The sequence below is a fragment of the Embiotoca jacksoni genome, unplaced genomic scaffold (genome assembly GCF_022577435.1).
Source record: "Embiotoca jacksoni isolate LCO1_2020_lvr unplaced genomic scaffold, fEmbJac1.0.p SCAF_113, whole genome shotgun sequence".
NCBI lineage: Eukaryota > Metazoa > Chordata > Actinopteri > Embiotocidae > Embiotoca > Embiotoca jacksoni.
In genome coordinates this window covers 220,005-247,518 of record NW_027185245.1, presented here as the reverse complement: position 1 = coordinate 247,518, position 27,514 = coordinate 220,005, and the positions used below count along the sequence as shown (strand labels likewise).

The window sequence follows — 27,514 nt, the reverse complement described above, 5'->3', positions numbered from 1 at the left end:
CCCTTGTACTGTCAGTGCATCCGGTGTTATTTCTGCATAAGACATTTCTATTATTTTTTTTCATCAGAAGGCTTAAAATCAAAAAAATTCAGGCAAACGTGGGTCTCATACAACTCTTTATATTTGTCAGAATTAGGTTACAATAAAAAATACAGACTTAACACTTTATAGGCCTTGAATGGGAAGCAATGCTTTAGAGGTTTATATTCTGTAATTTAAGCAGGAAAAAAATAACTTACAGTACACTATCAGGCTGCAGAACATTACTCTTACCATGATAATTTGACTTATAATTTAAAAAATATCACTTAAAGCCTTAGTTTGTACACAGCATATCTGAGAAGCTGGTATGCCGCATTATTAGTTGTTTGAAAATTATGTAAAATGCTGCATCTGCTACTCTAAACCCAATGACGCTGTTGTCTGCTTCTGAGTGGTATAACGCTACGATCAATCCATACAACACATTCAAGAGAAATACTTGGGTAATATATTAAAGTAACAAAGTGCTTCATAAACTGTAGCATATGCTTTCTTTATATTATATTATTCTGCATAGTCCACACACACACAATATATCACATTTACACTTTTAACACCTAACAGTGGAAGACAGCTAAACATTCAGGTATTGCACAGTGCCCGCTGTAAGGTCCACATCATCACGTTCCTGCAGTCTGTTATTAGTGTCTTACTGACTGGAGCCAACTTTAAAAAATAAAAATAAAAATAACTAAAACAGGTATTTTTTTCTTTTATAAAAACAAACAGTAAGTACTAACTCGCACTGACAATGTCTCGTATATAAAAGTTGGATTAAAAGTTTCATACAAGAGTAAATGGCTTAAAAAAAAAAAAAGATAATAGGGCTACAAGTGGCATGGTACCAATTTGGAAAACTCCGCTGACATTGAGGCATAGATACAATGCAGTAAATGAAACACAACCTGTCATCAGGACAGCTGATGTCATTAAGTATTTAAGTGATCCTTAGTAAATAATTTATGTTACATTCAGTGTGGTGGGTGCCTTACAAAAGTAAAGAACATGTAAACTAATCGGAAACTGCTTTTAGGGTTTCTTCTGAACCACCAAGTTTATGTGAATATCTATTTCAGGATAAAACGTTTAAATCTATGTCTTATTTGTGGATATGTCACAAAAGATATTATTTTGTAATTGTCATAGCGCCCTACGCAGGTGTTCAATGACCTAAATTCGGTCTTAAGAGAAATATAACTTAAACTACAGGATGTTACTGATTAACTATCATTCAAACAGTAGAGATACATAATCTTGACAGTCAAACATGGTTGTGTTCTGCTGACTGGTCTTAACCATTTTAGCCTTCAATACAAGAAGATATATATAGTACAACACTGGTATAAAGCTAAATTATCCATCGTGGATGCAAAAGACTTGAATATTTTATTCCAAAGTTTGTCCTTCTTCCAAAAAAACCTTTGTTTTTTTCTTAATATTGTACACTGAGTTGTGTGGTTGTGTTTGAACATGTTACATTGTTTGTGCCTGTGTACATGTGTATATACTGTATGAACTGCTGTATGGGGTCATCTCCGATGGTGGATGTGTGTTACCAGGCCAGCGGGGAGGCCATTCGTGGACTCCGGGGGCTCTTCGGGTTTTCTGCAGCTTGCTTGTCACCAAGAGCTCTCTGTGGTAAACAAACCAAAAGGTTTTGAGGATATTTCTTCTTTTTCATTACTCCAGTTTGTGAATAATACTTTTTTGCTGTGTATATTTATATTAATGGTATATTTTAGATTCAGTGTTGTTTTTTAGGTTTGGGTATTTACATTTTATACCTTGGCCGAAATTGCCATTATTTTAAGAATGATTAGAAAGAACATTAAAAACTTCAGTTGATTAAATTTCTTTTCTGATTGATGAATAATTACAACTGATTTCAAGCAAAACACAGATGCCTTTAATTTTAAGTCCATTTACTTTTCAAAACAAGGAAGTATGTCTGTGAATCCTGCTCTCTTTAATCAGACTTGGCTTCTGCAGAAAAAAAAAACATCCAGACTCAAGGGCCTGGCAGGCTGCGTCATGCTACCAGATACTGACTATCATCTCGGTATCTTACAGTATGATCTTGCTGGTGTACATGATGTAGCTCATTATTAGCACAGTACTCCAGCAGATAGTTTTCTCTTTTTGACCTAAAGCTGGTTGTGCTCATTACTTAACAAACTGCAAGGGCATTCATAAAAACAAAACAGAGGCAGAGCAGAAAATGTAGCGAATAATGAGGTCGTCATCAGTTTATCTGCAGTTAATTAGATTACACATCACAAGGAGCAGAGAAAGAAAAAAATAATGTTGGCAGATAGACTTGAAATGCAGATAGACTTGACTGTACATGTGAGAGGAGGTATCATTTGGCTAAGGAAGGGCTGGATCTTACTTGCTCACCTCAAACTTGGTCATGAAATCTGAAAAGATGCCAAAGAAGGCCTCAGTGTTGGTGGCCTTGCTGTCCTCTCCGAAGTAAGTGGCAGTTTTGCTATACTCTTCCATGGCTCTCTGCTGCAGAGAGTCCAGAGACTGGATTGCTGGATGAGTATTTTCCAGAAAGTTCTGCAAACCTTAAAGTCAAGGGACAACAGACGTTTCACCTCATCTGCTACATCGTATTTCTCTGTGCTCTGTTCTGCTATTTGGCTACTTTTTGTTTGAAGGATACACTCATGACGACAGCAAAACGGTCCTCAGCCGTCGCCTGCATCTTCTGACAGGCTGAGCGAATGTCCTGGATGGTTGTATGAAGGTCATTCAGGTCTGACGTAATAGTCCTCTGATTGACTAAAAGACAGGTGTGTGTGTGTGTGTGTGAGAGAGAAAGAGAGAGAGAGAGAGAGAGAGAGAGAGAGAGAGAGAGAGAGAGAGAGAGAGAGGAAAGCAGAGGTAAGAGGAAAAGGATAAATAATGTCAAAAATAAATATGACATTTTTAAAGGGGCAAAAGTCAAATGTATCTACCTACCTTTTGCTGCAAGAGGAACCATGGTAAGATCTTTGGAAAAATCCAACACATCAGGAAAGTGTTGACACAATGACTTGACCAGAATATGCAGAAATGTGGACTTCCCATCCACTGTTTTAGTTGTGCTCAGCTGTCGAGGACACAGTGGAGTTTTTCAATGCATAAGCATAATACGATGAGACAGAAAACAAAGATTTCATTGAAATACACAAACATCTGGTCATATGTTTAAATATCTATCTATCTATTGTATGACGTACCTCTGTAAGGAAGTTGATCTTGAAGCCTGTAGTCTTGTTGGTTTTAGGCTGGCTGTTATTCAAATAGTTTCCCATTGCCAACACAAACTAAAGGAAGATAAAATGCAATACGCAGAACTACATCACTACCTTAGCAGTAATTCATCTTTAAACTTCTTCTTCGGCAATCAAAGTCAAAAACGCAAAAAAAAAAAATGAAGATCTGGTAAACTGTGCCCAGTTCTAATTCATGGAAAAAACATAATTCTCTGTTCCTCAAATGCGATTACGAAAAACCTCTCCCACAGTGCAGGTGATTGATGTTTTTTCTGTCCAAGTGTCTCAGTATGACAGAGAGTTGTGAAAGAAAACACTTCAACACCATCATTATAATATATTAAAATGAACCGTAAATAACATTTTCATTTTTAATCATTTTTCAGAACAGCAGGTTACCTCTAGTATCTTAGCCAGCTTCTTGCTGGTCTTCAGCTCCATGGAGGCCTTGTAGATGCAGTCGTACGCTCCCCTCAGCTCCTCTGTCTTCTCCTGAAGAGAACACTTGAAGAGGAGGCTCTGCAGACGTGTCTTGTACTCCGGTACTGATAACATCTGATGAATAGGTAAATAAGCAAAATACAATAAACTCAATACAATAGGACAAGGTGTAAGATCACACAAAGAAGGATTCGTATTCATGTGAAAAAAAACCTATACCTGCAACACAAACTGGTCCGGCTCGCTGAGTTTGCTGGGGTCCTGTCTGTACGTGTCATATTTTTTTACCTCCTCTGCATCAGGGGCGTACAGCAACAGCTGTTTGATGTGAGTTGGCTCCAGCCTATCTGTGACCATGTTCAACAATATCTGACGGAGCTCCCCAGGAGATAGCTTCAGGTGGGCTATCAGGATGGCTAGAGGTTGAACACCACAAAGAAAAAAGAAAAATGCTTCATTCTGAAACAAAAGCGAGCCTATAAATGAAGGATATCAGAGAAAAATAGCTCTTTATTGATATAATTTTCATCTTGACATTTTAATTTTTGATAATATTTCAAAGAAGGAATACTATATATATATATATGGCAACAAACACATGCAGCAACAATAAGAAATCTTACTTACAGGCATTGTAAGCCTTCTTATGGGACAGAATTTCTATAACATCTTTCTTCTTGAAGGTTTCTAGTTGGAAGGATGGTTCTGGAGCAGGCACTAAAAATTCAATCAGTTTTGAATGTCAAATTATATGGAGGTACGTGTAAGAGGCTGGGCAAACAAAGGGAGAAACACATTTAGTATATATTTTCAATTGATTTCTTAAAAGCAAATTAAGAGGAGTACGACAGGGAGTTAAACTGAAATCCTAAAATTACAGTCCAAAACAGTGAGTTCAGGGTTGAAATACATTCAATGATTAAATAATTACACATCAAGGATGAATTTATCAAAGAATCTGGATATGATGTTCAAAAATTTTATGATGTAAATGTTTCTGTCAAATCAACCAAATTAAGTATCTGCCATATACTGCATAAATAGGTCTTACTCTCAGATTAATCTATAATTCTTAACACAATAGTTTATGGTCTTTATCTGTGCTTCCATTTGCAGATATTCATACAGATGTCAGTACACTTGTACATGTACAATTCTGACATACACATGTACTCACTGGAGCCCTTCTGTGTCCCAAAGTGCAGCTCCAGATCCAGATACTTCACCATGTCATGCAGTTTTTCATAGTCAGAATTTGCTCCCAACTACCGAAGACATGCAAAAATGTGAAAACTAAATGTCTGGATTCTATAGTTAAAAAAACAAAAAAACATTTTTAACTTAGAATTCAAAATGTGAAGTCTGTTGCATTTTTTTTTTTTTTTAAAAGCCTTTGTCCTAACCTCACACAACTCACCTGTCCCCATATAGTCCCCTCTGAGTTTTCCACCTGCTCCCAGCGCAGCCTCTTCACGCTCATGTGGTTGGAGTCCATTCTGGTGAAACGGCCTCTTGGCAATGGTGGAGGGGAGCAGGGTGGGGGCAGGGGTGGAGGTGGAGGTGGAGGGGGTTCAATATGCTCCGTGGGATCCGAGAGAGAGTGTGGGAGGGACTGGGGCTGGCCCTGGTTGTGGGACTGTTTGTGGTGGGACTGGGATTGTGACTGGTGCTGAGACTGCAGCAGGTGATGTGAGGGCTGCGACTGCGGACGGGCGGTTTGGGTGGAGGACTGGACTTGGTGCTGGGACTGGTGGTGCTGGGGCAGGGGCTGGAAGATGGAGTGGGTGGGCTGGTGCGGCTGGAGGGGCTGAAATGTGGAGAGGAGCGGCTGGGGCCTGTGGGGCTGCTGGGGAGGATGGATGACGTGAATCTGGTGCTGGTAGTCCTGAGGAGGAGGCTGCGGGGTCATGTGGTGGATATGGTGGATCTGGGGGGTGCCCGAGTGTTGGTGGGTGTGCTGGATAGAGTGGGGTCTCTGGGGAGAGGGTTTGGTGGGCTGGGGGTGATGGGTTTGGTGCATCTGCTGCTCTTGGTGTCTCCCCTGCAGTGACACCTCAGTTTGATGATGACCTTTAAGACTTCTCCGGCTCTGATGGGAGTGGCTGTCCCGGGTCAGCTGAACTGGGAGGGAGGCGGGCTCTTGCGGGGATTGATGCAGAAGCTCTGTGGAGGAGTGATGGGGCTTGGGTTGGTGCATCTGATGGGCTTGATGGAGAAGCTCTGTAGAGGAGTGGTGGGCCTGGGGTTTGTGTATCTGCAGGAGGAGCTCAGTGGACGAATGGTGGGGTTGACCCCGATGCATCTGTTGAGCTTGATGGAGAAGTTCAGTTGAGGAGTGGTGAGGCTGCATTTGGGCCACCTGGTTCAGCAGCTCTGTTGAAGAATGATGGGCCTTGGATTTGTGCATTTGGTTCAGCATTTCTGATGAAGAGTAGTGGGAACTGGCTTGCTGCATCTGCTGGAGCACCTCAGCGGATGAGTGGTGGGCTTGGGTTTGCTGCAACTGGTGGAGCATCTCAGCAGAGGAATGATGCGCTGGGGCTTGGTGCATCTGGTGGAGCATCTCTGCTGAGGAGTGGTGGGGTTGGGTTCTTGTGCCCTGATGACTTTGATAGATGGCCTCAGTATACTGACCTTGTTGGTTGGGGTGGACTGTTGGTTGGGGTGATGGTTGGTGAGGAGGAGGAGCTGAACGAGACAGACGTCGGTGATGATGACTCTGGTGGGTCTGCTGCTGCTGTGCTTGGCGCATCATATAAAGAGGGTGGTTAGCGCTGGGATGGGCGGAGTCCGGAGAAGGGAGTGGCGGTAAGGACTGGTGTAGCTGTTGGACAGGCAGAGGCGAATGGGCTTTCTGCTGTGTTGGCTGGGCAGGCATCGAGTGGTGGCTCTGGTAGATCTGCTGCAACTGTTGCTCTTGATACACTTGCTGCTGCTCCTCGTAGGCTTGACGTTCCTCGAAAGCTTTTTGCTCCTCATAAGCTTTACGCTCCTCAAAGGCCTTTTGTTCCTGGTAAGCTTGAAGCTCCTCAAATGCTTTCTGTTCCTTGTAGGCTTGACGCTGCTCATATGCTTTTTGTTCCTGGTAGGCTTGACGCTGCTCGTACGCTTGTCTTTCTTGGTAGACTTGCTGCTCTTGGTATATTTGTTGCTCTTCAAAGGCTTTTTGATCCTCATATGCTTTCTGCTCCTCATAAGACTGTCTCTCTTTGAAAAGTTTCTCCTGATAGGCCTGCTGCTCTTGGAAAAGTTGTTGTTCTTCATAGGCTTTCTGCTCTTCATACACCTGCCTCTCCTTGTACGCTTGCTGCTCCTCATAGGCTTGTCTTTCCTGGTAGGCTTGTTGTTCTTGGTAGACTTTTAGCTCTTGTATGGTAGCATGGACCTGAAGGTCTTCCCTCGAAGGGACAACTTTATGCAAGGAGTGGCGTTTAGGTGGTGGATTACTGCGGGGAGGAGGGGGCGGAGGAGGGCCAGACTTCCGGCGGATGGGCACGTATGCTCTTGGGGAGTGTTCGGGAGTATAGATAAGTTGTTGCTGCTGAGGTTGAGTCTGAGCAGGTGCTGGAGGGGGAGGAGGCGGGTCATTGAACTGAACGGGTGGGGGCGGGGGAGGCGTCATGGGGGGCGGGGGAATGTGATCAGAGGAAGAGGAGTAGGTGAGGGAGGAGGCATTCTCTTCGCCGCTGCTGCTTTGAACGTCACTCGGGCTGCTGAGCTCTGGAGCCACAAATCCTCCGTTTTCATCCTCGTCCACCCCCAAATCGTCTTCATTATCCTCATCATCGTCATCTGGAAAACCCATCTGCACAATATCCTGGCATTAACACCAATTACACTTAATTAGACCTTTAATGTCAAATTGAAACTTGTGACATTCTTTTGGTAAACATGTCAAGCTATATGAGGTGGTTAAAAATATGTTTACTTTTTTTTTTTAAATGGCAACAATAGGAGTTTTTTTAAACTTTAATTCTAATCCAAACTCTTGATGCTTAAAATACTCGTAGGTGTGCAAAGTTCTGCAGAAACACATGAATATATTTCACTGCCAAAGCCGTACTAACCGTTAAAAGGCAATCCTTTGCAAACTCTTTAAAACACAGGTTTAAGTACAGGTTTACTAGTGAGATGAGTATTCCCTCTATAACCCAGATTATTCCATAAAGACTTTGAATATTAAAAGTGGGTAACAGGAGTGAGTGATACATTGTGTATGAAACAAAATTTCTTACAGTTGTTGTCATAGCCAGTGTGTTCAAGCTATTAATAAATATTGGGACTGACAGCTGGTTTTAATGGTGCTTTGAATTTCGAGGGGGGATTGTTTGAGGTTGAAATGATGAACCTCAAAACAATCAATCAATCAATCAGGGAAACAAACTCTGCAGGTCAACGAAAATCTGTTGTATCTTTTGGAGTGACATCCTTTGCTTTTTGCAATTTTACACAAAATATTTGCTTTTGAACCCAAATGTCTTGTAAATGTGAAGTTTTATTGTAATTTCATTCTAAATGTGAAGTTGTATTTGCTCATTTTACAGGAAAGTACAGTATGTCCTGTACCCCTTCTGTATGAGTATGTGTGTCAAATGGCTGTGTCCTATTTCACATTTGGACACGGGGCTTACATTAGTGCACAAGAGGGAGTCAGTGCACCATGTGGAATTGACCTACAATCACCAGAACCTATGGAATCATGGGAAGTTTCAAGAGAAACAACACAATGAGATGTTCACTTTGACTCCTCTCTGTGTGTATGTAGGATGACCAGAACCTTCCTTCGACTCAGAACAAGTTACAATTTCTTCTATACACAATATTCATGACGCTTAAAAAAAAAAGTAATTAAAAGGTATTTTTTGTGATGTGTACACCAAAAAAAAAAGCAACTTCTACATTAAAATTTTCGTAATGTGCAATGTTTATGGTCACAAATGTGTTAACAGGCTGTTTGAAATCTAATTGTTTCAGTGCTGAAGGTTTCCTGTTGCTACAGGAATAACATTTATCTATTACAAAGTTATTAGCTGATGATGCAGAGCTATTTCATATCACTGAATCCTTTTTTTTTCAAAGTGCAGTGTTGATGTGACTTTACCTCCTCATAGTCATTTTCAGGAGTCAAGAAGTCATCGACGATGGCCACCCTCTGTCCCAGCTGCTCACTCAAGGCGTCCAGAAAGCGGTCTGTGTCTTCTGAACGAGGCGGTTTGGAGAAGGTGTAACGCCGCTTGCCGCTGCGGGCGGGGGGACTAGATGGGTAGTCAGGGGGCTCTGGAGGAGAAGGAGGGGGGCTGTCCAGGCTGATGTAAGGGTTGGACTCCCCACTGGTCTGGCTCGTCAACCCTGATGGGTAGAACTGTGATGGAGGGGGACTGGGGAGGGGATCTGGCAAGAAGGCATGGGATGGGTGGCCTTTACGGCTACCTGAGAGGATAAGGAGATACGTATATAGTTATATAATGATAACTAAATCTTAGCTACATAATCATTTTAGGTGCAGTACTTGATAAAAATGTCTCTCTACTGACACCCAGAGGTCTATAAAGAAACATAACAAACACAAGAGTTTCCAGTCTGACGTTAAATGACTCAGTTAAGTGTGATCAGGTCTTTTGCTCATACAAATCCAATCCAGGGGTATATTACTGTCCATAAAAGAAAACAGACTTTTGATTGAGGGGTGTCTTTAATGGTGTGTTTTCTAGTTCCACTTCCACCATCACCATATTCTTATGTAGGTCACTGTTTGAGACAGAAAACAGAGGGTTGCTTCAAAACTCCTCAAATCGGTTGAGTCAGAAATGGTAACTAATCCATTTCTGACTTTGACCTTTATGATTCTCGCTCTGCAGCATTTTTTTTAAAAAACATTTCGTTATCCTCCTTCCCTCATACAATTCCACTAAAAAAAACACATCCACTCATCGATGCACACAATAGATCAGATAGGAATTTTTTTTTTAAAGTGCATTACTTATGTTTAATCCGAGGTGCTATGAATTTAGTGTAAATGTATACTTTAAGCTACCTGTGTTAGCATGTATTGTAGGAGATGCTGTGCGTGAAGGAGGTTCCAGATCCAGTAAACTCTCAGGGGCAGGAGGAGGGCGACTCTTCAAGGACTTGGACCTCTTGGTTGAATACATGTTCTCCAGTTCAGCATACACGGCTGACAGCTAGTGTGGTGGAAACATAAAAATAAAATAAAATAAAATGAAGTGAGAGTTTTTCTCCTAAATCTGTGAATAATGATGAATTCTACTATGATATTTTATCTTGAAAACAGACCTGGATACATACATTGGTGAGATTGTTGGGGGTCTCAGGGAGAGAGGTACCATCTCCTGACTGTCTCTCTCCTGGAGCCAACCTCATCCCTGTCTCCAGTACTGTCTCTGTACGAAGGCCTGTGGGAACACACCCATTAGAATTAAACTAAACTTAAGCACAACTTGGGTAGCTGAGTTAGCTGACTGGACCATATTTTCGTTTGCCAAGGTATTTAGGGTGTAGGTTTGGTTAGTAGAGTCTGGCCTTAGATCAGCAGCGAGGCGTACTGGATTTAATCTAGTATTAGGCCAAGCAATTTTGGCTACACGAGAATGCGTTAACTATAATTCAATGTATAAATAAGTATGTTCTTTGTCAGCCACACCAGTAATGTAAAAGAAGTTGGTAACTGGAAGCAAAAGTGAGTTATTACAGAACATCTAACTGGACTGTGTTCACAATCTCAACAAAAAATGTGGTGTGTGAATGGTAAAAGAAGTCAAGGGGAGCTGTTGTGGTCGACATGTTACGGCTGCTAGTGATGGCGACGACGACGACGGAAGTAATGAAGCTCAGTACCCATGCCCAAGTGTGTGCCGATGACCAGGTCATCAGAGCTACGTCCCCTCACACTGCTCCTGTACGTGGTCCCTGTCACCCTCATGGAGCTGCTACGGCGGTGGGGCTCAGGGGCAACCTCAGGCTCCGGAGGAGGGGGAGGTGGTGGTGGTGGTGGTGGTGGTGGTGGAACTGGAAGACACACACATACTAGCAGTGCAGAGGAAGAGGCACAAGGAGTGTGAAGGGCTGCAGCACCCGAGCTGATTGTATTTCAGTGAGCTGGGAATTTAAATTTAGATCCCCACAATCATCTGTGGCATTCAGAGTCCATCTCATGCACAAACCCATTTTCATTCAACACACAGGCCTCAAACGTCACATACAAACAAATGTCAGAGAATGCTGAAGAACAAGTGTGAGCACACACCTGGTGCTTTGTATCCAAGAAAACGTGAAATCTTGCTCTGGCAGTGTTCCTGCTCTTCGTACGTCAGCAGCTGGTAAACGAACTGCCAGATCATCTGTTTGGCTGGAGTATCCAGCACCGGGAACACATCCACGATCAGAGTGTCAACATTCCTGTTGCCATGGAAACACAGGTAAGATGACAGAGATCGCCTGGTTGTCCAATCAAAAGTCACAGGAATTAGTCGTAAAAGCAAAGTGGAGCTTGGGTGTATGACCAACCATGTATACAGGTGATGAAACAAAAACGTGTGTTCATAAATTTATTCACAGAATTCTTTCTTTTTTTTTTTTCTGAATAAAAAAGTTTTGATTTGTGTATTTCTTTTCTCATAGGAGACAATTTGTTCCCTCAATCACAAGTACCGACTGTGACCAGTGCATACCTAATGAGCTGATTTTAAGGTGTTTATATTGTACCTCTACAAGAACAGAACATAAATTGCGAGAAATTGTCTGGGTCAAATTTCTTTTCCCAGAGTGAAAAATTGTCTTTACCTAAGTAACACCAGAACATGGAAGATATAAATAAGGTACATATAAAACAAGAAATCAGTAACTTAAGTAAAAAAAAAATATTACAGATACAAGGAATAAAACATTAAAAACAAAACTGTGGACAAAGCACCCTACAGCAATATTTAACTGTACTGTCTACAGTACAGGAGGTTCTTTTTTGGTTGCAGTTTGTTTGTCTGTTAGGAGGATTACAAAAAATCTACTGGCCCCATTTCCATGAAGTGTGGTGGAAGAGTGTAGAATGGGCCAATGAAGGACCCATTACATTTTGATCCACAAGTCATTTTTCAATTTTATTAACATTGTGAGAAAGAGCATTAGGCCTACTAAATATCATACCTGCTATGGTAGAAAACTTTAAAAAAGACAAAACAATGCAAGTTTAGAAATACAGTGACTCCATATCACAATCCACATTCACAGGCACCAGTAATCCTCTGGGATACACATGTACTTGCCCAACTTAACACAGCAAGCAGTCGTTATTGAGCACTCAGGGACACAGGTTTCATATGGCCGAACTGGAACCAGTACAATAGCTGAGATGTGAAGCTTCAGCTGGGCACAAGCATATCATTTCAATAGTTTCAGAAATATATCCACACATATATAGTGGTTGCACTTGCAGATTTGCAATCATTGAAGAGTGGACTATAGGCCTTAGTGGAAATCTGCACTCTCCAAGTGCCCTTCTTTTTTTCAATGTAATATGTAAAGCCACTTTATAGCACCTTCATTTGCCCCAAATCTCAACAAAATACAACAACACTAATTTATTCTTTTCAATAATTTTTTTTATCACTGCACATTCATCTTCTGACTCCACCCATGCACTCCCTCCTTCTCCTCTCCTTGCCCCTTGCCCACCTGTGCTGGAAGAAGTTCTCCAAAGCCTTGCAGATGGTGTACCTCTCCTGGATGGTCAGCAGGTGCTCCAGCTGTTGTCCAAAGGTGCGACCCTGAACCCTGATACTGGGAGGCAGAATCTCAGCTACCCACTGTAGGGAGCTGAACATAGGAGAGCGAGCACGCTCTGTGGGAACGCCGCTCCCCACAAGGTCCTGCTCCGACAGGGAGAAAGTAGGCGGACCATCCTCCACTACCAGGGTGGGCATGGCACCGCTTCCCTGCAGCATGGACACCACCTTTTCATGGGAGGAGGTCCTACAGGCAGACACATTGTATGCAAGGTGACATAAGCAGATACATTTTGCAGGAAAGCTTTTTAGCAGTGGGTACTTATGCTGGTTATTTGGTCAAAAAGAAGCTACATCCCAAAAACTAAATTTCTATGATGTACTCACTGTGCTCACTCATGTGAAATGACACTTTTACTTGCTTCATTAACTGTGAGCTCAACAAACAACAAAACGTTTTCAACAGCGGAACCATATTAACATATTTATTTTTACTGGAAATCTCTTTTCCATCTAGTTTCTGTTTCTTTTTGGGCAATTTAGTTTAGACACTGCATAGTTTTACGTAGAGCTTGAGTACAAACATGAATATTTGCAAATGTAATGCGGGTGGGAGTTCAACCTCATGTCCAGTCCATTGAGAAACAGGATGCGGTCTCCTGGTTTCAGACTGGCCTTGTCTGCAGGGCTCCCTGCAGAGCAGAGAATAAGTGACAGAAAGAGATTCTGATTTGACCATTGCCCCATTAAAGGAAGACTTAATTTCTATAAAGATATTATTGAGTTCTGTTAACTTTTATTGCAGTGTAAAAACTGAACATGTACTTAACTTACCGGGGATCACAGAGTCAATCCACACTGGAGCATGTCCCCTAAGAGTGAAGCCAAAACTCATGTTGCCCTTGCACACTCTCACTGTCCTAAAGAGACAAGTTTAGACTTTAATTAATGATTAACTGATTGAAAACCAGAAGCTCTCTAATGTAAAAGAAAAGCAGGCCTTCAAAAATACACTATCACAAATAATTCCAAAACTAACATGGTTAATGTATAATTATGAGCATGTTTATAATGTGCCACAATAAAGTAAGATATGGATTGTGATTAAAAACAGCCATGAAAAGACCAAAAAAACCGTAATTGAAACGCAAATTGTACTCAACTAAATGAGGTAGAATTCATTGATCACAGCTCATTGAACAGTTTTATAACCGTGATCATCAAACAGACCTAACTGAAAGGTTCTACTGCTCATTCTGAAGGAAACTGGGCTCTCCAATAGATTTTCATATTGAGCAGACTATTTTAAATTCACATCCTGCATGAACAAGCTTACTTAAATATGGACAGCGTATCCCCAGGGAGCTGTACAATATTTTCATAAACCAGAGGAATAGCAGAGATTAGTAGTTTTTTGGGCCCTTTACTTGTATAACTTCAGGAGATGGTGATAGGATGTTTATAATCAAGTTGTTTATGTGTATTTTGAATATATTTCCATGATAAATGTATTCAGGACTTTAACATGTAAGCAGAGAAGCAGCCGACATCAATTCATGACAAGAAACAACGTCAGAGCAGAAGAAGAGAGCAGGAGAACAGGCGTGACTGTCTAAATAGGTTTATGTTTCCCATTGGCTTCACCACTGAAGGTCTCAGAGACAGATAAAGGACGAGCAGACAAAATGCTGTCAAATCAAAATCTCTTCTTTTCTGCAGATATGTGTGACCTGTGCTCCTCCCTCTCTTTGCCTCAAACTAATTTAAAAATTACAGATCACTGTTGCATAACACAGACCTGCAGTTGGTGGTGGTGCCACTGGAGTGGCCGGCTATCAGAGAGGTGGTCTTGCGCATGCCTCTGGCAGGGGGGGCCACTCCTTCCTCTGCGTGGGTGCGTGGCACTGAGCTGGCGCGGGTGGAGACAAGGAGGCGTTCGGGGTGATCCTCGCTTCGACTACGGCGGAGGCGATTACGGCTGGGGTCACTGAAGCTCCGACCCTTGAGCCGGCTCATCAGGCTCTGGGAAACCACCTCGTCAAAACGCTCCCGGTGCTTCTTGGGAATGAAGATCCTGGCAAACATTGTGGAATCAGACACAACCTCAGATTGACCAGCAAAGCTCAATAGGAAAGCAGAGGTGGAGAGATTTCCTGTGCAGTTTCTCTCCTGTGATCAGTGAAAAGAGATTTCTACAATATCATATACAAGAAAACAAAATCACAGCAAAGCAACATTTCAGCCCAAATCCCCCAAAACTTTAGTGTCTTTGACATGATCTGTCAAAGCATCCGTCGTCCAAAGTAGCCAAAAAAAAACCAACAGGGATTCTTGTTCTGATTTTGTATTATTCCAGCAGCAGGATCCACTTAATTGGTTCGAAAATAGTTCAGTCCATATCGTCTCCTGGGAGGGTAGAGGCAGGTAGAAGGGATTGGTCCAACATTAAGTGTGTGCTTTTGCAAGGGTTTGCATGTGTGCGAGAGAATGAAAGAGATGAGGGATGAGCTTTGTTGTGTGATCCTGTCACGTTAGCAGCTGCAGGTAAGAATGTTCAGTATCAGTGACAGCTCACAGCTAATAATACAAAAAAAGAGGAAGCTCAGTGCCAGAGACACCTCTGGGAGAAAGCACTCCACTCCACTCCCCCTTTACTAGAGTTATTTCCCCCTCCCATTACCAACCACCAATGTTTCGTCTTCTTAAAGGAAAAACCCAGCATACTCTTTCATTTTTGTTTGTGATATTTAGTGTGTTCCAAAGTGTTATTATGAGTGTAGTGCACCTACAATAACCTAGTCTGTTGTGAGGGCTGCATCCATGTAGATGAAAAATTAGTGTCAAGTCAAAAGAAGTCAAGAGAGAAATAGAATTAGTGAGAATTGTCTTATATTTTAGATGCACACTCTCTTTGAGGCTCAGTGTACAAAATATTATTGCTCCCTTCTATGACAGATTTCTACCTGTAAGACGATTCAACATCAGCACACAAGGAAGATAGAAACCTTTTCTGTCTGTTTGTGAGGACCTAACACTCAAACCTAAGATTTACCACTGATGTTTTAAACTGCTTGAAATGTCTGCTCCCATTAAACACCCTTGTAGTTACGCTGTCTGCTGCATGTGGTTTATATTTGGCCAATTATCTGTAAGAACAAGAAAAATACTTAACAAACTAACGGAGATGACCCAGAAACAGAAGAAGCATTGCCAGTAACTGTTTTGAAAAGTCTTTTAGGGTGTTTTTTCTTTAAATATAGGGTGCTTAAGCTTTCTCTCTCTCTGTGTCTCTCTCTCTCTCATACATATACACACACACACACACACACACACACACACACACACACACACGCCTAATTTGTCCTTTTTCTCTTTTGCATATCTTCCTCCCGATCCTACCTACAAAATGATACTGCCTCGATCCTCAACACAACTTTCTCTATTTCTCTGTGTTCAACATGAATCTCCTGGGTACTTCCACTGTGCAGAGAAGAAAAGAGTGCTTTAGTTTTTCAGAGTGCACCAGTTCCAGTGCGCCTTGATATACACAGCACAACTCCATATTTGAATGCCACTGTTGAGAATAAGGCGCCGGGGTGCAGTTTAGTTTTTAAAGCTGTCACAGTGACTTTACAGGTACATTTGGAAACATTGTTAGGAGGCGAGGATTAAATGATTCTAAATTCGGTAGTTTCCTAAAAACATGCAGCAACTATTGGATATGAATCAAAAATGACACATAAGATGAGCTGCCTGCAAACTAATATCTTAGAATGCAAAGTTGAGCGAAGCGAACAGATATTTCGCGTTTGGAGATTTCTTACAAAGACAAAATTCGGACTCGGTAAAGGTCAGCCAGACACCTCAAACTGATCCAATAAAAACTTGACTGTATCAATATCCATTCTGTGTATGGGTATAACAAACAAATCTGAGACTGTAACCTTTATAAATCAGGACATGGAGTCAGGTCATTTAAACCACTCCCAACATCTGGGGCTCATCATACATAAAGATAATAAATTCAATCCAGTCTGTGTAACGTTAGTCCCATGAGAGTCTTACGAAACACATTGTTCATTGCCCTGGTAATGATCTTACACTTCATCAATACAATTATTTAGATTCCTTACCAGTTATCACCTGCAACTGATGATAAAAAGAGTATAAATATGACACGGCAGATTTTGGCCTCTGGACCCTATTTTAGCACAACACACTTGCAATGTATTTGCAGCAGTATATTGCAATCTTAATTGTTCCCAAACAATATAAAATCAATAGGTCTGCAGCAACAGAACAGTTTGTCCCTTCGACAATTTCTTGGTCTACCATCCTGTGGAGTTATACGCACACATCCCAATTACACAATGGGAATCCTGAACTAAACGTGTCACAGCGAGTCACAGCGTGTATGTTTTGCCACATGATTAGAACCAAATGTTTGTCATGGCTTTACAGCGCTGGACAAGATCAGATAATGTCACAAAAAAGTCAAATAATGTAATCAATTCCACCATTAAAAATGTTGTAATTAAATTTCTTCTTTTAAAAAGCACAAACTAGATGCTCATGATCCCAGTAAATCAAGATTTAATCCATATCATTACTAATCTCAGCTATCTTCAAAAAGGTAATGACCAACTCTGTAATCACTGGACAACATTTGCCCTAATTTGATTATGTTAAAATGGATTAAAATCTCACACAGCAGGCACAGCCCTCATTTGAATGATCAGTGATTGTATACTGATAGTATTTTTCGTGTTTCGTCGAGTTCATAAATTCACTCAGAATTCTCAATTGCATCTTGAGAAAGCATGGAAAACTGGACTCTGCAGTGGTACGTACATTGTTTCAACAACTATCTACAGTGTAGAGTGATGTAATGACTTTTTCATGTCAAAAACAGTTATAATACTATGTATGGTGTTCCCCAAGGCTCAATCATGGGCCCACTTATATTTAATCTGAGGTAACACAGTAATACAATTTAATCTCTTTTGATGTGGAAAATCTTAGTCCTGTTAATGCACATTAATATAAAATTGATGTGTCTACTATTGCACAATGAGAAAAAATGTAGTGAGTTTGGTGCACGTGAAAAAAACACTCAAATGAAAAAAAGTGTGCAGCCTTTCTTTGCTAAAGACGGACAGATTGTTGGAAAATGTTTTGTGTTGGTCCAACCAATAGTGTGTAGTGTGAGCTTTCTGGGACAACCCTGGTCACTGCTCAATATTGTCATCAATGAAATGACAATCTCTTTCAAAGGTACAATTTCATGTGCTTATAGCCGAAACATTCTTATAAATGATAAACCAAGGGGGATAGCGTATGCAGGTGACAGTGATTAAGGGCATGGTGTATTTGTGCAGTAAGTCAACAGTTCCCCGCAGGGCTGAGGTGTGCTTATCTTTGACACCAGGCTGCTTTATACTGCTTTATTGAGGGCAAGTTTTGTATAGCAAGAGGAGAACGATAATGATTTAGCTACAGACGTAACGAACAACATTGAATAACAGAAAGTAGTCAATAACCCTAGCCAGTAGGAAGCCAGAGTGACTGACAGAGAGAGAAAGAGTCAGAAGTACAGTGTAAGTGAAAGACAGACATGCAGTAGGAGTAGATGAATTGAATACAGAAGAATAGCAGAGAAAGCAGAGGAAGATATGGAGACATTAGTGGTACAATCTGACAGTGAGAGTAAAAAAAGAGAGAACAGGAGCTCTTTCTAGGCCAGGGTCATGTAACTATTGGGAATAAGCTGTGTAGTCTGTGCTTACAGTCTATGTAGGCCACACAACTTTCCCCAAAAATGTCACCATGGTTGCTTGGACAAACGGCAGATAGGGAAAACGAAACAAAACACAATGAGGCCATGTATGTTGTTTTTAATACAGTCTCTGGGTCTATATCATCCTAACAACTACTGATTTATATTGTTGCCATCACCTGCAACAACCAGCAACAACCAGCTTCTTGAAACTCTGCTGTCATGGTCTGACAACAGTCGAAGAAAATTTCACCTGTAAAATCTTGTAACCTGACAAAAACATGTGAAAAGAAACTTCACAGCTTTCCTCCAGTGAAGTTGGATGTAGGCCTTGGGACGCCCTCAATTATAAGGAGGGCGAGAGGAGTCTATAATTAGGTCTGAAGGAGGGGTGGATCAAGGACATGATGCACAGAGGGATGAATGACAACTGCAATCAGCTGGAAAACTCATTGCAAGAACCATTATTATCAGACCCACTTCTGATTAGCCAATTTGACAGCTGGGCCAAGTATGAATTTGCAAACACGAAGCACAACTTGAGACACGGAGGGATAAAATTACAGAGTGGATTTAAAAAGCTACAACCATCTACAACCATAAATAAATAAAAAGCATCAGTAGTAGTTCTGAGACGAGTTTTGATAAAATACAGTGGTTTTCTAGGAATGTTTTGCATGATGGAATAAAATTTATAGGCAGTATAGATTTTCATGTTTTCACATGCAAACAAAGTGTAAAATTATCATCAATACAAACCTTAATAAAAAAAAAACACAGAAAGCAGTTGCACAATAACGCTTCAGCAACTTCAAATACAATTCAGCACAAACAATACAAAGCACAGTGAACGCTGCTGAGATCAAAAGAAAAGTGCCATACCGAAAGTGTCTGGAAAGGCTCCTATCCCTTCCCATGGCTCTTCGGGGCTTTGAGGAAGTGCCTGAGCTCACTTAAGCAATGCAAATGCCTCCTTTCTATCTCGGTGAGTCCCCATCTAGTTTGAACAAACAACTCTCCCGGACAAAGGACAAAGAAGAGAAAGATGAGAAATAGGAAGGTGTCCTGGATCTCAAAAGCACTTGCTGCAGGCTCAGAGAGCAGCCAGTTTAAGTAAGAGAGAAAATGAGCGCGAGGGAGGGAGCAAACTACAAGAGTGGCTGTGGTTTACATCCCTCCACACCTCCAAAACATCCTCAGGCAGCAGCATCAGCTGTTCTCCAACTTCATGTTTGGGGCAGCACACTTTATGCGTTCCCATCTTTTATCCCCTTCTTCCTCAGGTACCAAAGAGACAAAGGGCCAGGGTAAACACAGGGTAGTCTTCTTAGTCACGGTTAAAGAATAATCCTTATCATTGAGTTGTCCATCATTCGGCGGTAAAAGGTAGTGAGTGACAAATCTTGTCTTCCCTCGGTGGAGGAAGGAAAGAATGAGATGAACAGAGGAGTAAGTGAGGAGGGAGAGAGGAGAGAAGTGGAGGAGAGAGGAGAGCCCCAGTGGAATTGAATAGGCAGGTCAGCACAATGGCTACATGTGTGCACTAAATAGTAATGTGAAATGTGCAGGTACTTTTGAGAGTTGTGTTCGCGCGAGTTGTGTTCACTGGCAGCGCTCATATTTCTCATTTCTACGTAAATGTTAACAACTATCCAAGTATCTACTGACACCCTCCACCAATAACAATTCATAAAACAGAAACATTATGGTGTTCAAACACCAAAGAAAATGACAAAACAACTATACTGCATCTTTAATCCTGGGTTGGGAATCAGTCTAATTAATTCACATCTTTGAAGTCTATATCCAGATACAGTATGAGACAAAGGCCTTGAGGTCTCTATAATTTCAGTGAATCATCACAACAAAACAGAAACCACATGCACAAACGAGCTAATAGGTGTTCCGAGACCGTCTCTAAAGACTCTCCTCATGTACAATCTTTTCCATAACTTTAAAGCATTTAAGCACTTGCTGACCCTTGGGCCTTATTGCCGTTTAAGAAATGACACCGGCAAGTGCGTCAGGAAACAAAGAGAGAATTTATTAAAAGAAGTAGGCTGCTTAAAAATAGAACACATCCAGTAGGAGGGTGAAACAAATCGGCGAGGGGACAGAGGCAGATTGAACAGAGCGTGGCTCTGCAAGTTGTTCAGGTCTTACAAGACGTACAGAAGAAGTAACTTCAAAAGCTGTTACGTACACCCTCCCTCCCCCCCCCGTCCTCTGATACAAGACTTCTAATTATCAGAGCGAGATAGGGTGGGTGGAGAGTTTTCCCATTTGTTTGCGCATGCACGTGTGAGAGCGCGGCTGTCACAGGAAGTGACAGTGATTGAGGTAAAGAGACTGACAGCCTAGGCGGCAGAAGAAGGAGGAGGAGGAGGAGGCGATAGCGAGTAAATAAAAGAGAGAGATCCAGTTTCAGGGGGCAGGCACATCAATTCTCCACATCCAAAACAGCAACACTGGCACCCAGCTCCGGATAAAGCACACAAATCATCTCGTTGTTGTCTGTTTTTCTTAATTTCTTCGTCAGTGGCTTGCGTTTCTGCTGCAACGCTCTGCACACATCTGTTCAGATCACTGTGATTAGGTGCGATAGGACAACCAGTATATATTCAATCAGGCAAAACCAGAAATCAATATCAACATATTTAGACTGGCACTAACTCTGTCTTGACACAGCTAACAGCTACATGAGGCTGCACTTGGGTACAGCCGTGCTTTGAACTAAATGTTAATGTTACCATTGGCAACGTGCTCACAATGACAATGCTGACATCCTGATCTTTAGTGTGTTTAATTTTCACCATGTTTCCCATCTTAATTTAGCATGTTAGCATGCTAGCGCACGCTAATTAGAACCAAACTTAAAATACAGCTAAAGTTGATGTGAATGTCACTTATAAAAAGTTGAATATACAACAATTCATCCTGAGGGGAACATGAATGTGAGCACCAAATTTTATTAAAATCCATCAAATGGTTGTCAAGATATTTGCAATGTAAACCTCATGGTGGCACAAGAGGAAAAGTACAAGGATCGCCAACCATTTGGATTCATTATGTGGGCACCATGGAGGTTTTGTACCAAAATGTATGCAAATTTGTTAAGTAGTTGTTGAGATATTTCTCAAGATAAGTAAAAGGTTGACCTGCTAGTGGCGCTAAATCAAAAGTCAGGAAATAACTACAATCAGAGGACCGACGGACCATCAGGCCACACTGCTATTCCTAAACTAAAAAAAAAGCAGCCTTGAATCATGATTATTAAATATATCATCAGCCCCAAGAATGCCAGAGTACGTCTACGTTAAACATTTCCCCAGATGCCGGAGAGATCTCATTGTCAGCAGAAATCTTTTACACGAACAGCGCTTTGAGGCAAAGCTCGTGGACAAACTGGCAGCACAACTCTGCAATATTCCTGAAGCAGATTATCCCAAGATTCTGCTAAATACATTCAGGGCTATTCTAAATGTAGAATATAAAAATATGACTTTCCTTGAGAATACAAAGTCAATAATACCGTATAAAAGAAAATGTAAAGCAAAACTATAAACAGTGCTGATAATGACAACATTGTAGGCAGAGAAACAACACAATGAGCAAAAACATGAAATCCTGTCAAGGCCACAACGCACCTGAACTAAACACCACCAGTATGGAATTATGGGTAACTGCAGTTATCTAAAGATAGAGTTTATTTTTCTAAGGTACGACTCCGTCTCTAATTAGAAGAGTTGCAGTACTTTCTCACAGTCTAAAGGTGAGCAAAACAGCTCAGTCCTCCGTGGGTACAGCTAATGCATAATTAATGGGACTCCTGTGCAAAACAAACATTACAAAGCATTTTTACAGTCAGCTTTCTAAGAAGGGAAGAGTGCTTTCAAAGCTGTAATACAGATGGCTGTGATCAGAGGAAACTGCGAAGGCTGGACAGCAGCTTTGTTTTTTAGCTGCAGGGAGAATAGCTTACTCACCAAAGACATGAGCCATGGAGAAAAACTCAATGTAATTGATTGTAACAAGTCTGCTGTTGTAAAATGCTTCAACAGCACGACAGCTTCCTTAATGACCAATCATAAATTGCCACGTTTGACAGACACCAAGGAACGCTTTGACAGCAAACTTGAGGACCGGTTACATGCAACTTCGGTAAGGGAATCAGAAAATGAACCATGCCACTCGGTTTCTCAGTACTCACCTGAGGCAGCAGTTCATAATTTCCTCCAGCATGGAACTTCAATGCATCGACTGTGTGCATGTGTATGTTAGAAACAGCGCCGTGTGCGTGGAGATTAAGCATCTGCATGTTTCTCTGTGTTTGCATGTGTGCATATCTCGACCACCAGCAGCAAACTGGCTGTAGCAGCTGAGAGCTGCATGCAGAGGAGGGAATAAAGAGCATCCAGTGATGTGATCCACGAAACAAATTGGTGCGTGTATCAAAGAGTGCATCACAGCTGACAAGAGAGAAATGGGAAACAAAGACACCAACTGAGAAAAAAGTAAACGGAAAAGATAGAGAGAGATAGAGGGGAACTGTGTGTGCAGCGGTATTGTGTCTGGGGTTTTGATTTTCTGATCAATGCTGAGGAGGAAGAAATGCAATATTCGGCGGGGAGTTTATAACCATACCCTACCACCCAAGGGCAGCAGTCAGTGCCTGATATTAGATCAAAATCGTATTCACGTGTGCTCTTGATGTACGCTCACACAGTTCAAAGTAAAATGTTCCACAGAAGGGGGCTCTAAAATATTGATTTCATAGGGTAATTAATGTGTTTTTGCTCCCTAACTCTGCTCCTATTGTTAGGTAAGCCTACACTGTGCAGTAAACCCTACATCTGAACAGTTTATATGACAATAGAGTACGAGGCCCCCAGTGCACAAGCAATCTCAAAAACAGCTTTTTTTGTGAGTATTGATTTTCTCAGTAAGCAAACAAGAATCAAATATGGATGTGATTGAATGCCTCTGGATTTAGTTTGATTGACAGTTCATGGGCATTTTTATGTTTCAAAAAAGGTTGATCATTTATTCAGACACACAGTATGGATTACTTGGTATTTGTCACATGGCTGTTAATAAGCTGTGCTTGTTGTGTTTTATCCCCGAGTGGCAAATATTCGGTTATTTACTAAAAGTTTTAGCACTACTCTTGTAAAAAAAAAAAAAAGAAGTGCATTCCAAACAAAACTAACAAAGCCCAGAGGCGTTTCAGTTGTTTGGTCATTAAACCTCCCTCAAAATAAACATCTCAGTTACGTGCCAACAATACACGACGGGACGTAATGCAACTCTAAATTTTACACACCCTTTAAGATTTTAGACTGAAAACTGCCCTGCATTGGCTAAAACATAAATGCATTGCTCTGATTGCAATGAAATCAGATGTAAAGTCATGACTGCAGCAGAGTTTTGTTGCACAGTGAGTCTCCCCTGATTGGTATTGCAGAGAAATCTGTTTAAGTCTGGGAGGAAGGAGCGAATAAACAGTTTTAAGAAGCTCTCTCGTATCTGAGAAAGCTTCTTTAATCACGACACGAAAGGACTATAACACTGGTTGATCACTGCAGTTGACCTTGCAGACTCAACAAGCATTCACTTATGTGCTCAGACGATCATTACCTGTAAGTGTGCCTCTGAATGCGCATGTGAGCGAATGATTGGCTACCTGACACTGTCAATCAGCTGCTGATGCTCCTCTGTGAACAGAATGTCGGGCAGGGCCTCGGCCAGATTCTCCACATCCCTCTCAGCAGCGTACTGCTTCAGCACCTCGAACAGCTGTTCCTTCACATCTGGCTCCTCTCCTAGTACTTCCTCCACCTGATGCACAGACATCAATATAAAAAATGTGATTAAAAAAACCCGATAAAAATAGATCAAAATTACTTTGAGAAATAAATAATTTCACACTCACCTTTTTATTGAACTCCATGGCCTTGTGTGCACGACTCTCCCTGATGCTGTCACCGCTCTGTGACAGCACCCTCATGCTGCTGCTGAGCCGCTTGGGCCGACGAGCCATACTGAGTACGCCCAGACGCAGAGGTCGACCCTGAGCCGCTTTGATCATGGTCGCTGCAGTTTCATGATGCTTCACTGGGATGCCGTTGACCTCCATGACGTAGTCCCCGGCCTTGAGGCCACTGCGACCGGCCGGACCGGTGGGCATGCAGTCGTCAACCATCAGCGGGCTGTCTCCCACAATGGTGAAGCCAAAACGGCCATCTGGGCCTGGGGTGATGTCAATCTGAGGAGGGGGGGAAAAAAAAAAAAGAGAGTGCAGAGCTGTTTTCATCATTGTAGAGCTGAGTGGGTGCGTTTTACCGTTTTTATCCACCAGCTGACCTGTTCGATCCGTGACACCACCCCAATGCTGGGTGGCACTGTCTTGAGGGTCTGAGCGAGTGCAATCAGCGCTGGCGTGCTGAGGTTGGTCACATCCTGGCCCTCAATGTCCACCACTTGGTCCCCAGGCTGCAGGCCGGCCAGATAGGCACTGCTGCCCTCCACCACTGACAGGATGTAGCTGGGCCCAGTGCCTCCCAAGCGGAAGCCAAACGCCTCTGGCCAGTTCTGGTTGGTGGCTGGGAGGCCGAGGACTGGATGACACACACAGATAGATAGATAGATAGATGGCATGTTTCTATGAAGACATTAATACACTGCCAAAGCACAGGCTAAGCGTGAAAAGGCAGCCAAGTTACTAAATCAGTTCACAATTCAATAAAGGAGCTAGCGCTCTTTAATGAGAAGGTGAAATCTACCACCACGTCTGCTTTACTGCTTGCGGGTTATGTATGAGAGGGCTGTGAGGTGTAAAATGGAGGTCGAATGGTCCATTGGTTTAAATAGGGCATCTAAGTGATGGAGCTGGATAACTGTAGCAGCAGGTACACTGGTCTATTTAATGAAGCCACAAAATGTCAAGCCACAGATGTTACGTGAAAATGACCAATATCTAGGTACATTTATTTAAAAAAAATTGTATTTGACCGAATCACAGTAACAGGATAAAAATAAATAGACTGACGGAGGTTGGTGTGTGGCCCATATGTTGAACCGCTGGCCTTCCCTTGGTCACTGGCCTCATTCTACTGCTGCAAACAGTGTCCCAACAGACTCACTTGACTTCATCTCCACTCAGCCATCTGGATACATCAAATATAGATGTAGGACAATATATATATATTGATTAAAGCAGTTTATTATTATTTTTTGTTCGAAAACTGGATACACTGGAAATCTTTGTCTTGATTATTATTATATTTTATCACAATATTTTTTTTTTTTTTTTTTTTAAACTCTTATTTCTTTGCCCTGCCCTCTTGTACTTTGCGTTGTTTATGTTAGGGTTACTTATAAATATGGCAGACTACAGTTCAATAAATCGAGTTTATATTTGTGCCAGAATCATGAGAATAACAGCAGCAAATACCTGAAATGAGTAATTTAACAAAACATTTTTGTCTAAAATCAAGACAGCACCGCCTCAATCAGTGATTTTGTCAAATGACACAATTATCACAAGGTGCAAAACTGGTAAGAAAAACATATAAATGCAATAGACAATACTTGTAGGAAACGGTATAAAACTGCAGTCCTCCATCAAACCATCAGCAGCACCAAACCATTTTTTTTTTCCTTTTTGAAACTGATCAGAGGTAGAAAGATGGAAACAGACGGAAAAAGACAAAATTTGAGACAAGAAATAAAACTCACCAAAAAAATGCATGAGAAGTGAAAAAGAAAAAAGTCTGTACAAGATTTTGTAAAGAAATGCAGAAATTTCAGATTCGCTTCCATGCAGAAAAAACAAGAAATCAGATCTTACTGGAGCACAGGACCTAATGTTCAGATGTGGGTGAGAAAATAAAACATATCTCAAAGTCGAGGACTCAAAGAGTCACAGAACTTGGTGTCAGACTGAAAAGAAACATCAAACTGTAACTGATTATTGATCTAAAATAGACTGGGAAATCACCGAAATGGAGCCGTGAATCATAATCTTTTCACCCTACCAGAATACAAGCAGCACAGTCAAGACTTCTTTCTGTCCTATTCTCTCCAGCTTGCGACCCAGATACTCATCTAAGCTCTGGCTCCTTTTAGCTTCCCTCCTTATCTTACCTCCAGCAGACGAAGCAGTTCAGGAACATCATGGAAAAATGATTATTTCAAACAAAGACACTTACAGAAATCTTTGGAAGCACTCCGGGTCCCAGACTTGCTTTGGCGCAGGGAGAAGCGGCCCTTTCTGCTCAGGAAACGCCTCATCCTTGCCCGGCTTGCGGCAGGGCAAGTTCCAGCCAGCCTATCTTCGCCCCCCGGCCCCGGGGGTCGATGCAGCCAAAGAGTGTCGTAGGACACTCTCGTGCTGCTCCTCACCTGAACTCACTGTATCCAAAAGCCTCTACCCAAGCTAAGCAAATCAAGCACACCTATAAGGTCACATCTGTACGTTACATAGGCCAGTGCCTCCCCCTGTTCTCAATCAGAAAACCAGCAGTCTGGAGCTGAGCAGAGGGAGGCCGGAGGAGAGGGGAGAGCGCCTGAAAGTCGGGCTCTCCATCCTGGGTAAGGCAGTCCAGCCTCAGCCCAAACCCTGTGGCTGAGCGATGATCACAAAACTGGGACACACTCACTTGGTCCTGAAATGGTTCTTTGCGAGAAAAGGTACTGCGAAGCCCCATTTTTCTATAAATACCTTTCCCTCTCTCTCACTCCCACCCTCTCACTCTGTCTCCCTCTGTTGCTCGTGTGGATGAGGCCCTCTCAGAGGGCTGAGGAATGACCCAGAAACTGTGTGGTGTACCAGCCAGGGACACTTCTCTGATTATAGCGTCTATGTTAACCTCAGTACAGAAGCCCAAGTTACAGAGACGTAGCCTGCAGATAAGCTCAAGGTTACACGCATCAAATGCAGCAATGTTTCAGCTAAGCCAGTCAGCTGTAGTAAATTTAGCACAGGAAAACCAATAATACCACAAGGTTAACAGATTTAGTTCTCTGCGTTTCAATTATTCCAAGTGTAACGGAGCTTTCATGTGTCCAGGAGGGAATTGGAGCTGTGGATGCTGTGCTTTACCTGGCGGGTGTGTGTGCTCTCAAAGCAGGTGGTATTCACCTGACATGGTAGAGGACATTCACTCGACAGCCACACACCTCTAAAACAAAGAAATGACATTAAATGCATTGTAAGAAAACTTCACATAGTCACTGACAACACGACATGATCT

At 42.0% G+C, this 27,514-nt stretch overlaps 1 protein-coding gene across 5 annotated transcripts; it reads right to left on the bottom strand.

Annotated features, from left to right (window-relative positions):
• Positions 1 to 103: 103 nt before the first annotated feature.
• Positions 104 to 26,926, bottom strand: grid2ipa (glutamate receptor, ionotropic, delta 2 (Grid2) interacting protein, a). Of its 5 annotated transcripts, none has more exons than XM_069143733.1 (23): positions 26,471 to 26,926; positions 24,624 to 24,877; positions 24,193 to 24,525; positions 23,944 to 24,098; positions 14,283 to 14,558; positions 13,319 to 13,404; positions 13,107 to 13,176; positions 12,435 to 12,731; positions 11,011 to 11,162; positions 10,602 to 10,772; positions 10,041 to 10,159; positions 9,781 to 9,928; positions 8,848 to 9,176; positions 5,164 to 7,563; positions 4,924 to 5,011; positions 4,374 to 4,463; positions 3,966 to 4,162; positions 3,705 to 3,860; positions 3,270 to 3,356; positions 3,010 to 3,139; positions 2,711 to 2,829; positions 2,440 to 2,604; positions 104 to 1,675 (listed from the first exon to the last, which is right to left on the bottom strand). In XM_069143733.1, exons 1-23 carry the CDS (start codon positions 26,550 to 26,552, stop codon positions 1,595 to 1,597), a joined length of 5,985 nt encoding a protein of 1,994 aa, XP_068999834.1. In that variant the 5' UTR covers positions 26,553 to 26,926; the 3' UTR covers positions 104 to 1,594. The 5 variants fall into 5 exon arrangements, with proteins under 5 accessions (XP_068999834.1, XP_068999836.1, XP_068999835.1 ...); XM_069143735.1 differs by having other exon boundaries at positions 5,164 to 7,551; XM_069143734.1 differs by having other exon boundaries at positions 10,053 to 10,159.
• Between the last annotated feature and the right edge of the window lie 588 nt (positions 26,927 to 27,514).

What these genes read in the sequence shown, in the direction of transcription:
- grid2ipa (XM_069143733.1), bottom strand. Translation starts at nt 26,552, where the DNA reads ATGAGGCGTTTCCTGAGCAGAAAGGGCCGCTTCTCCCTGCGCCAAAGC. An exon ending in GAGTGCTTCCAAAGATTTCT is followed by an intron (nt 24,878 to 26,470) that starts GTAAGTGTCTTT and finishes TGTGTCATCCAG; the next exon opens with TCCTCGGCCTCCCAGCCACC. An exon ending in ATTTCATGACCAAGTTTGAG is followed by an intron (nt 1,676 to 2,439) that starts GTGAGCAAGTAA and finishes TGTTTACCACAG; the next exon opens with AGAGCTCTTGGTGACAAGCA.